This window comes from Gymnogyps californianus, chromosome 5, assembly GCF_018139145.2.
Source record: "Gymnogyps californianus isolate 813 chromosome 5, ASM1813914v2, whole genome shotgun sequence".
NCBI classification, from domain to species: Eukaryota; Metazoa; Chordata; class Aves; order Accipitriformes; family Cathartidae; genus Gymnogyps; species Gymnogyps californianus.
Genome location: NC_059475.1, coordinates 54,522,262 through 54,534,290, shown reverse-complemented (window position 1 = coordinate 54,534,290; position 12,029 = coordinate 54,522,262). Strand labels below are relative to the sequence as shown.

At 43.0% G+C, this 12,029-nt stretch overlaps 1 protein-coding gene across 1 annotated transcript in view; it reads left to right on the top strand.

The window, feature by feature from the left end:
• Positions 1-10,943, top strand: part of ASB2 (ankyrin repeat and SOCS box containing 2) — a 30,380-nt gene extending 19,437 nt beyond the window's left edge. Inside the window, exons 7-10 of the mRNA XM_050898338.1 lie at positions 565-736; positions 5,614-6,175; positions 9,892-10,045; positions 10,807-10,943. Of these exons, the coding sequence (XP_050754295.1) occupies positions 565-736; positions 5,614-6,175; positions 9,892-10,045; positions 10,807-10,943 (1,025 nt within the window). The remainder of the gene's footprint in view (positions 1-564; positions 737-5,613; positions 6,176-9,891; positions 10,046-10,806) is intronic.
• Positions 10,944-12,029: the final 1,086 nt, after the last annotated feature.

Here is a 12,029-nt window from a genome sequence, read left to right as displayed (position 1 = left end):
CTGGATATGTACTAAAATTAAAATATAGTATAAATAGTATAAATGTACTTATAGTGTGAATAGAGTATAAATAATATGTATAAATATAAATAAATGTATATCATAAATACATAACCATAGAATTTTGGAGAGCACCTATTGAGAACATCTAGTCCAAACTCCTGCTCAGGCATAGTGTATATACATAGTATAAACACATAAATACTAATGGAATTATTGTGTCTAAAGAAAAGGCTATGCTATATAAAGAATAGCACATTTTAAAGTTTTTTGCCTTTGAGCTACAGCTGAATGGAGCCTGGATTCATGATTGGGAGGTAATGGTTGCCACCCACGTTAAACTCTCCCTCATAAAATACACATCATAATAAAAGCCAGTGGAAATCTATGATATAACTGTATATAACTGATACGACTGTGTCACCTCTGATATGACCTCATTCACATCCCCGTCCAGCACATTTTGTAGCTCCAGTGTCATGGAGATATACATGTTCATTCAAAGTATCTTCCTTCCATATGATTTTAACCTTTTGGTGCTACAAAGATTTTCTTCCTTCCTAGGTGCTGATATAAATACTCAAGCCAGTGATAATGCCTCTGCTCTTTATGAAGCCTGTAAAAATGGACACGTACCTATTGTGGAGTTTCTTTTGTCCCATGGAGCAGATGCTAACAAAGCCAATAAGGATGGCCTGTTACCTCTTCACATAGCAGCCAAAAAAGGAATTTGCGAGTAAGTTTTAGTTAATATCATAGTTTCATCTTTTAGACAAGAATCCAAAGTCCTTATGAAAAGGAGAATGTAATGTCCCAGATCTAATTCTGAGCATCGTGAGCAAGGGAGCTGCCAGCTGAGAACTGGGCTTTCCGCTTGCAGAGCTCGGGCTGGAAATTATAGACTGAAGAGTGTGTTTGCAAGTTGGGATAGGATGGGGTGAGCAGGAATGTGGGGTGCAAGATTCCTTTAGCTTTGCCAAGGTATCACCTATTACAGCTAAAAAACCTCATGTATCTTGGAAGTGGATTAAACTGAGCTCCACAAAAGATGCATGAGACAATAAAAAAGCATGTGTGTGTGTGTGTGTTGGGGGAGAGGGGTTAGTCCTCAATAGCTATTGCAGCATAGTTTGCAATCATTTTCCTACATGAGCCCATTGTGATTCTTCTGCACAAGCAGAACATGCTGCATTAACCTCTGGTGTGTTCACGTTCAGGTTTTATTAACAATAATTCAGATGCTGACAGCGGGAAGTGGTTAAGTGAATCTCTAGGGCATTAGTGAGATTGTTGCTAGAATATGGTGTCCAGTTCTGGTATCCTCCGTTTCAGAAACCTTTCAGGAAATTGGAAAGGTTTCAGAAGAGAAGTACAAGAATTACTTGCGGTCTGGAAAATATACTTTATTAGTGAGTCATTAAATGACTTTTAAATGTAACAGACAAATTCATAAAAAGATCCAGTGGTTTGTTTCTGAAATGAAATGTGTTTGGGGTAGAGCTGAGCACATTCTTTCAACAGTGAGAAAAGTAACTAATGGAAAAAATAACCAGGAATTGGGTAGATTTACCAGTGCTCTGAAGTAGAGGTGTTTATAGGAGGGGGAGAAACTCTACAGCCTGTGATAAAGGATATCAATTTAGAAGATTCTGTCTAGGGATGGGATTGTTGCACTGTCATGTAAATAGTGTTTACCTAGCTCTTTGTGCTTCTGAGCCTGAACTTCTTAGCATTTACTTCTGATCCTGGGGCAAGTTTTAGCTCCTGCCTTTAACCCCTCGCTGCAGGAAGGGTGAGTGGCCCGCAGCTATTTTTGCAAAACACAGTCACATCTTGCAGTGACAGACCCTTTTGGTGACTGTAGTGAACTCTTCTGACTATCACAGATTCTATCAAAATCCTTTCAGCAACAGTCAAAGGAGAGAGTATATCCAACTGCAAAGACTGTTTCTGGATAGTAAAGCTATCTTTGCAATCAACTGCTATAGCGGATTCTTAAATATTTCACAATGTCTGAGGAATGAAAACTTTTGACAGCACTACACCTTCCCATAGCATCTTTTATCCTAGCATTTAGGTCTGCTTGGGAATCCCAATTAAGCTTCTCTCACTTGATAGACCTGAGGATATTCATTTTCTGTAGTTGGAGTAGGCCTGCTTCTTTGTGCAAGCTGTGTATTCTAGAGGGCAGCCCAGTGTGAATTTATGTCATGGGTTTATACACTTACAGCATGTACATGAATACCCTGCATAGACTAATGCAGGCATGATTCAAAATTTTCTCTAGGGTTCGAGTTACAAAGACATTTTCTTGAAAACAAACACGTTTTAGATGAGAAATGTGCCAGAGACAGGACCCAGCTCCAGTTGCTCAGTTTCAAAAAAGTTCATCTGAAAATACAGTAAGCTGATCTGAATCCAATTTGTATATAGAGTTTGGACCATCTCTCTGAATCTTTTCCTCCCCTCAATAGTTCCACACTCCAACCTGAAAAGAAATTTACATGGAAACTCTGCAACCTGAATCCATCCCCGTTATGAAAGAAAGGGCCTGATTCAGATCTCACAACTATTATTCCCAACAACCAGCAGCATAAATGAGACCAGAATTCAGCCCAAACTCCGAGTTCCTTCACTTGTAAAAGACTGAGCACAAATTTTTGTGCACAACTGCTGCAAACTAAGTGCCAAAGAAAGAAAAAAGAAAAAGATCTTCTCCTATAAATATTTATCTAAATGACAAAGCTTTAGCCCAATTGGCTAATCATTCTTAATTCCTTTGGTATTCAGTAAAATAACACCCTTCACGGTGACCTCTCTGTATTCCTGCAGATTTAATACGTAATTCTGCAGGAATTCCACGCTTCAACTTTTTGCCAGAGCACAAAGGCTCCCTACCATCAAAAAGCCAAGAATGTCGTCCCAAGGCTCAACTGTCAACTCTTGTTGCTTGGTGTTTGTTTATTTTAAATGACACCTTGTCAATACTGACCTGAAATTCATAAGGGTCATCTCATCAGCTGTAGGACAATCACAAGCAGTCATTTAACTCCTTCCCCCTCGGAACTGAGATGCTGAGAAGGGAAGACTTTGTGAGGTGTGGGCAGATTTATTAAGTAAATACAAGTCATTAAACTCTTGGCGCACTCATACTAAGGATGCTCTGCCTCCTCCTCCATATAATTTCTAACAAAGAGAAATCATAGAAGCAGCTGTCAGGGATAAGGGGCAACTCGGCACTATCTTGAAACTGTACATGAAGCTCAGCCCTGTGACAGACGTGGATGTGGTCTGGCTTATCTGGCCTTGTCTGCCTTCACTTGAGCTGCTTTCTCCCTCTAGACAGACAGGAAAGACTGCAGAGGTGAAGGCACCGTATTACTGAACCAACCCACTTTGGAGGATGAGGAAGAGAGAGAGGTTCAAGCTACAAAATTAAACTCTGATGATACAAATCTGATGCTTCCTGCTTTTCCTCCCAAAATAAATCTGGGGCACAGGGAGTGTACTGAGGTCTGGGACATGGCAGCATTTGGATGCAGAGCCTCAGTGTAGCACCCCTGCGGTGAGGTTCAGGTCCCTCTTGCAGACAGAAATGACGCAGTGCCTCTTTAACTCAGATGTGAAGAGCTGGCTGAAGCACATACGCTGGAGGGAAAGAACAAAACAGACCCTTAAATCTTCAAAACAGTTGATCATGGGATGACTAATGCTGGTACTTGGCATGATGTCCTTGCAGTGCTCTGTGCCCTTTTTGTTATTATGGCTCTTACAGAACATTTGCTAATGGTGGGAAGTTGCCAGCTCACCAGCACCCAAACCTCCTGCTCCCTGGTGAGCGTCACAGCACTGGAAGATTAGTGAGGCTGCTTGGACGAGAAAAAAAAGTGCTTAATTTCCCAAGATATTTATATAATTAAAAAAGCCTTTTTGTTTAAAAATGAAATGTAGAAGTAACTTGGAGACATCAACAGTCCATCATGTAAATAGGAACACAATCCTGTAAAGTGTTATGCATCTTCAACTCTTATTTCAGCTCCTGAGAGCGTTGGAGGCTCAGTCTTTCACAGGATCATTCAATGCATCACAGACAAAGGTTTTCCTGAGACGAGCACTTATATTTGGCTTAGTTCATTATGTAAATATATGTTTGAGGGCCCAGCGTTGGGACCAGCCATAGCAGTCAAGCTGAAGATATGCAGCATTTTAAAGGAGACATACGACATGGTAGGAAACTGAGCTTTGCATGTTTGTGTGTTAGAAGAGCTGTTGACTGCTAGATAGAGGAGTCTGCATGGGAGGAAGAGGAGGAGGAGAAGGTGTGCTTAGCTTGCTGGCTCCCACAAGTTCCTTTTTAGATATCCCTCTCTCCACAGGCATTATACAGGGAGCATGGGCATCTCCTGAGACAGTAGGCAGACTCAGGTTGGATGTTCCCTAGTCTCTTTCTGGAAGTAGCTTAAGGTGACTTGTCTGTATTTACAGAATCAACCTAGCACCGTGGCTAAACCACCCAACTTTATGAGCAGGAAAAGAGGGTTTAACCCATGGGGCTGGTCATGCAGCTCCAATGACACCTATGGAGACATAAAAATGATCACAGATTTGCGACTGTGGGGTTCCTGTAGATCATATATTTGAACTTCATGTTACATAACAAGAGCAGCTTGATTTATGTTGCTGTGTTTAAGGCCACATCACACTTTCCAATAGCAATCCCTGATTACTAGGGTTTAGGACTTGGCTGTACATTTTTTCTCCCTGGGCTAAAGCATGGAAACCAGCCTGGAAAATATTTTTATTTCTTTTTCTCCCCTTTCCTAATTGTCTTTTTGGCTCCCCATGATCAGGGATGGATGTTGATGGCCCCATGGATTTGCCACAGCCAAAAGCCAAGTGAGGGCCTCCAGAATGGGGATCAATCCAGGGTAATAACTGAATTGTAAAATTGAGCGGGGAGGCCTGGGAACCAAATATGTAGTTTATCCTAGCTCAGTCCTGCAGAGGAAGGTTTGGTTTCTCCCCTTTTCTGGTCTCAAGCCTCTTGCTGTGGCTGTGACCCATGAGGCCTACCAATGTTGGCACCATTCTCTGCTAAGCAATAAAGCAATCCTGATGGAGGTGGGGAGATACAGCCTCTCTGCTGGCACCTCAGGCCGGAGGCCATGCGCCTGTTCCTGCAGTCCTACCCACAGTGCAATGATGAAGGTGCAGAACATCTGGGAGATTCCGGCTGGGCGTCTGCCATTTGGGCTGTGGCACCTAAGAGAAGTTACAACAGGGTAGGTGAGTGCTAGCATGTTGTCTCTTCCATCGTAAGTGCCCCTGTAGCAGCCATTGCCTCACAGAAACGGGGTGATAATTTCAAAAAAACTTGTTCCTCCATGAAAGAGGGGGTCACACCACTCACATTTTTGGCAAGGTAGGAGCACAGGGAGTTGTTGACAGGTTTCAAGTTCACACCCTTGTTTCTCTCAGAGAGAGTTGTTCCTGTGCCTGAGTTAGCAGGCTCTCTCTTATGGTTACAACCATACCGCTACGATTTGCTGTATGGTTGTAGATCCCCTAGATCCCCTAGAGCTCACTGCTGTTCACTGACTCTCCACCTGGCAGGATTGTCTCCATGCTGATCCCTGTGACCAGCCGCACCCGCGTCAAGCGTAGTGGCATCAGCCCCCTGCACTTAGCGGCTGAACGCAACAATGATGATATCTTGGAAGAGCTGATTGATGCTGGCTACGATGTCAACACCGCCCTCTCCAATGAACGGTCCTGCCTTTACGAGGACAGACGCACCACCCCCCTCTATTTTGCTGTTTTTAACAACAACATCTATGCCACAGAGCTACTGCTGCAAGCCGGAGCCAACCCCAATGTTGACCTCATTAACCCATTACTCATCTCCATCCGCCATGGTTGCCTGAAGACCATGAAACTGCTCCTTGACCATGGAGCAAACATTGATGCCTATATATCAAGCCATCCCACCGCATTTCCAGCTACCATCATGTTTTCAATGAAGTACCTTTCCGTGCTGAAGTATCTCCTGGATCTGGGCTGTGATGCAGGTTCCTGTTTTGAGTGTCAGTACGGAAACGGCCCACACCCTGCATTAAATTACAGACGGGACAGACTTAATGATCCTCAGCTGTCCAAGGAGCCAACTGTGGTACAGGTAAGCACTGCCTAGTCTACCTACAGTACTTCTGAGGACGTCTCCTACCCATGTATCTTGACAACTTTAACATATTTTTTCTTCCAACTTTCCTGTGAGAGAAGATGCCCTTATTCCTAGTTTATTTACAGAAAAAAAGGCTCAATAACAGTCTGTGAATGTTCCAAGTCCATGTTCAAAGACAGCAGGATGGTAGGCAACAGCCGCTGTGGCCCTAGCTTGAATTTGCAGTGAATTATAGCCATCTTGACAGCCTTGCTGTCAAGATGTACAATATTCTTTTCCTCTGGACCTGAGGTGCCAGGAGTGAAGCATGTTTTCTTGACAGGCAGTGTCATATGGGCAGTAGCATATGGGCGGTAGCATATGGGCAGTAGAAACCTGCTTGTTTTATTTGCCCTGTAAGATTTGTTTTGTCTGATAAGCAGCCCTGGAGAGACAGCATAAATTGTTACATTAGCTATATGACTGTGCATTATATTTGAAGTTTTCAAAAGAGATTAGGAGATTTAGATCCATGATTTCATATTTTCGAAGCCACTTACAGATTTTAGATATCCATGTTTTACACATGTGTCTTTGCAGTCCTTTCCAAAGCGCAGCTGGGCTCAGCTTCCCTTGTGCTGGAACTGGACTCTCAATCCCTTAAAGGACTTTGCAGAATCTCTCAGATTACACATTTTTTTCTGATCTCTGCATGTTGACTCCTTCCAATATATCCCAAACAAAATCTGACCCTCCAATCAAAATTTGCTACCCTTCAACATGCAACACAATGAAGAAATCTCAGCACAGCAGTCTTTCTATTTTGCAAAGAATCAGGGAAGAAATAAATCACCTTCTATCTAGTTTAAGTGTAGCTTTGAGGGATTCGGAAGAAAGTGTCATTCAGCCCAAAGAGATGGTCACCAATAAATGCTCCTTGGTGGTGGAGCGAATAAAGGAAAACATTAAAAGATCCTAGGAAATCTTGACCTTTTTATCAGTCCCGCCTTCCAAAAGACTTTACTCTCCAGTAACATGTCTGGGAAACAAACAAATGAAAAGAAATCTTAGAAAGAGGACTGTAAAAGTCCATCAGAATAATCTCTTATCCCAAACAGAGCTGACTTCTCCTTGAGAGTGTTTGTCGCAGCAAAATTGCTCCAGGATACCACATTTTTGTCAAAGAAAAATTAATAGAATATATCATCTCTAGTTCTTGAACCGTAATATGGTAGCATGTAGAGTGAACAGAGGGCTGGAATTCCAAGGCAAGGAGAGAGGGTTTGTCTGTAGCCCTCTATGGTATCCTAACCACTCAAAACTAGTTCTGTTTTTACTTACTTAAGTACATTATTTCCCTCTGGATCTTACCTAAAACTACTTTTAGTGCCTAACAAAATATTAGGTCACTCACAAACAGAGTCATCACCTCAAAGAGACCACGTGAGGCAGAGGTAGCAAAAGCTGTATAAAATTATATCTGTGCCTAGAGAGAGACTGGTGAGGGACAAAAGCATACAGAGAAAAAGCAATCCCTTCCCTCCAATGTTATTTTAAATTTGCTTCTTACTGCTAGGAATTTGGCTAATAAAAGTAAGGCTTGTGTGGTGTAGCTTCATGATATAGTTGTGATACAGTTTGTATTCTGAAATATAGAGGATCCTGTGAAACTGTAGCTTTCTCCACACAAAAGATGTGCATTTTTTATTTTCTTGTATAAGATTATGTAAGGATAATAAATCTGAATGATTAGTCTTTATACAGCTGCTGGAAGTGGATTTGAAAAATGCATAAGTATAAATCATTACTGTTGCTACTAAATTAATGTATCCTGGAGAAAGTGAGTGCAGAAAAATGGTTGCTGTCTCACTCCACATTTCCAGAATTGCAGTGTCAAAACAGTGAACATGGGGAGTGAAGTGTCCTACTGCCGCGAGAGGGCATTCAGGGGCCTACCGAGACTGCAGGCTCAAAGGTGCTTTGTCCCTGAGTAAATCCCATTGCCTGTAGTTGCAGGTTTGCATTATTTTGCTTCGTTTTGCTGTGCTCCTTTTCCTGCAACATGTTTTGGAACATTTTTGTTCCAGAAAACGTTTTTGTAGACTGAGCTTGTGAATAGGGAAGAGAGAAAAAGGCAGGCAAGGTCTCTGGCGGAGACAAGAAGAGGAGAGCGGTAAGATCCCATGTTTTATTGCCCTACACATGCGTCCTCATTGAAACTCTGACAAAGTGGAGTTACTGCTTGGAGGTGGTAGTGCAGATACCCAGTTTGCACATCCTATGGGTAACTGCATGGCAGTGGCATATGCTCTGGAGAATGACAGCCAGATATACTAAACTGAACTTCCTATAAGTGACACATGTAGGAAACTGTGGGTTGTCCACTGGGATCCTCCCAACATTACTGTATCTAATTTTCCTGGGAAACACTACGTGGTGGTGCTCAGTGAAAAAACAAGTCAGAAGAGTAGGAAACACCTCTGTGAATGCTCTCACCTTTAATAAAATGGCCTTACAATTTTCCACAGCTTTATTCTTTCCTAGGTGAACTAATATAATTTTATTTCTGGATTAGAGTATCCACACAAGAGTTTAATGCATTTTGAGTTAGGGCTCATACATGTATAATCAAATTTGATCTAGTTACAGGAGCTTAAACTGAAAGAGGTTTAAGCTGGTGCATTTTCTTTCCTCTTTGGGTTGGGCTTGAAGGGTGCTTGCAGACCTTAGTCTCAGTGACTAAGCTGATGGATGGTGCTTAAGCCACCATCATTCAATTGGGTTCAGCCATGTGCCTGAGTTCCTGTTCACACAGCATGATTTAATTCATGTTAAACTTTCTGACTGCTCACATGCAGATAAGTCCACAGATACCTTCATCATATGCAGCACCCTAACAGAGATAGATGAAACTGTCTGGTATAATATACATATTTAGATCAAAGTGGGAAGAGAAGTTACTACTTTTTTGAAATGAGACTGCTTAAAGTCAGGTCCTTAAGTCTGTTCTTCAGTATCTCCATAAGCAGCCCTCCGTGCAACGGCTCTGAGTACTCTGCAGCTCACACTGGGGGCAACAGAAAATTTGCTTGATCCCGGACTGAGTAAGGAAGATGCCTCTGTATTAGGCCCAGGATAGTTCTCTCACGAGGAAGTAAAACTGCCTGGGATTCATCTGTGCAGAGATTTCCCCAGACTTGTTTCTAGTAAGGTGTTTGGTCCCCAAAAGCTGCAGATACTAGTGGGTTCACAAGAAGCAGGAGGTGTTGCACTCTGCTGCATCTCCCTCTTTCCCTAAGCCTCCTTTGTGCACAGTTGCCCCACAGAACCCCTCCCAAGAAGGGAAAGGGACCCAGCATGCTGGGTCACAGTGCCCTGGGCTGCATGGACCTTTCAGCAGCTCCCTCACTGGCTTGGGGCAAAGCCCCTCTGCACTCCCATTTCTGCGGAAGTAGGACCTTTGGACCCTGTAAACAATTCAGCATCCTTTCCATGCTCCAGAGCTAGGACTTCACCAGGGGTTTGTGTCTTCCTGCAGTTGTAAAGAGGGGATTCTACCCTCAGTTGCAAAAAAAGAGGCTTTAGTTGAAGTTTTCTAAAGGGAAGCTGGTAATTGTCCTCACAGCTGGTAGAAGGGTGGGATCACCAAAGCCTTCAGATCAGCAAACCTGTTGCAGTTTCCATGGGTGCATTCATGTCCCACTGACTAGTCAATCTGTTTTTCCTTGAAGTTTTGTGAAATGGTGTCTACTCCAGAGATAAGTCGCTGGGCCGGGCCGATCATCGATGTTCTCCTGGATTATGTGGGTAACGTGCAGCTCTGTTCCCGGCTCAAGGAGCATATTGACAGCTATGAGGACTGGGCTGTCATTAAAGAAAAAGCAGGTATGGTCACCCAGGAGAGAATCTGGCACAAATAGTCCCACTGTTGGATTCAAAACCTCAGTCACCATCTCCTCTTAGTATTCATCCCTTAAACTTGATAGGATTTCCCTACTGAAACTGAATTACATTTTGGACCAGGTATGAAGCACTAGAAATTGCTGGGGTGTCACTGACTCTGTGATGTTAAATGTACACCAGCTGTGGATCTGACCCACTGGGAATGAGCATTGCCAGTGCAGGAAGACCCATTTGGCTGCACCTGCGGTGCAGTCAGATCAGGGCAGGTAGGCAGCATGACCATCTCCACAGCAGCCCAGCAGGCACCAGTGGCCTTTAAAGCCTTTACTAATATTCTGCTCTCCTAAATATCCCTTCCCTCAGGATCCAAAGTCTTTCATAGATATTATCAGAATTGGTTTTCTGGCACCAAGCTAAATTTGGTACATATTACATTTATTTTCAGTGGGAAGGCTGAGTTCTGTGTAGCAGCTTGTTTAAATCCTCCTAGAAAGTAAGTCCATTGCTAAGGCTGAGATGGGATACAGCACCCCATCCTCCAGCCCTGCTTCCTTCCCTGTCATGCCTCAGAATAGATGAGCTGCCACCAACGCCAGATGCGTCATCCCTCCATTACAGGAAAGCCCCCTTTTTTTCATTCCTCCTTCTCCCGTTTTCCTCTTGCTACTGACCTGGCCAAGCCAAGCTGGCCCTCTCAAGTTTAAACCTGTTCTTCTCATGTTTCTGACCTGCCTGTCTTTCAGAGCCCCCACGACCTCTTTCCCATCTTTGCCGCATCAAGGTACGAAGCCTGGTTGGAAGAAACCGCATTAAACTTCTTGACACCTTGCCTCTCCCGGACAGACTGATTCGATACTTACAGCATGATTACTCACAGTGACCCCAGGCACACTGGACATGCAGCAGCTTCCCAGCGTGGCACCCAGTGTCATCAGCACGGCGAGGGCGCAGATCGTGCACGGTGGGGAGGAATTGCTGCTGGCTTGGTCAAGCGCCCTCCAATGACTAATCTAAAAGAGAAATATGCTTCTGAAGCATGAGTGAGAAGAAAACGGAGGAGACAGAAAGCTAAACATAGGACTGTTGTTAGGTTTTCCAAGGGAAAACACATATGATTCACCTCAGAGCTTGGTCTGCAAAGAACAAGAAATGAAAGCCAACACTGAAAAATGAGTAGTGCTGAAGCAAGTATCAGTGAGGAATTCAAAGGTATCCTGGGGTTGTGGTGGAGCTTAGCATCCTTGCTGTGATCACAATTCAGAAATTGTCAAGAGTCAACATATTTGGGAAAACAATCACATTTCCTTCACTGACTGAGATTTTTATTTTAGTTTCTATTCTACTGTTTGGATTTCTGCTAAGTGTGCTGGTTGCTAATTCTCTGATACTTTGACACCATCTTGCTAACACTTTTACTTTCATTTTTTGGACCTTTCTTATCGAGTACTTGATTTCTGAACATTCAGATCTCAGAACTTTTTAATAGACTAAAATCCAGAAATGCTGATTCCTTTAAAAGTCAAGGAAAGGTTTATTTAAGAAGGATATAAGAATTGTATTTGCACATAGTGAATACAGTTCATTTTGTATTACATTTGCAATAAGAAGTAGGTGAAATTCTGCTTGAGAGACTTTTCTAGACTGGGGATTTGAAAGCAACTCTGAGCTCTTTTTTTTTTTTTTGGTGTAAATTAGAAGTAGCTGCACTGTAAACGGTAGCTTTACTCTGTCATGAAGCTGGTGTCAGAACAGAACAAAGCCCTAGAGGAGCAGGAACAGAAAGTGATGTGAAGGAGAGAGGCAAGGTACGTAGAGAGAGGCAACACTGCTAAACCAACTTTATCTGTTCCTCTCCTAGAAGATCTTGTCCCTACAAAACCCAGCCTCTCTTACCTCCTTGGACCTCTGTGGCTATAACAATACCATCACTGGAAGAAAAAGAGATTATTTCAAAATGATGAAAGTC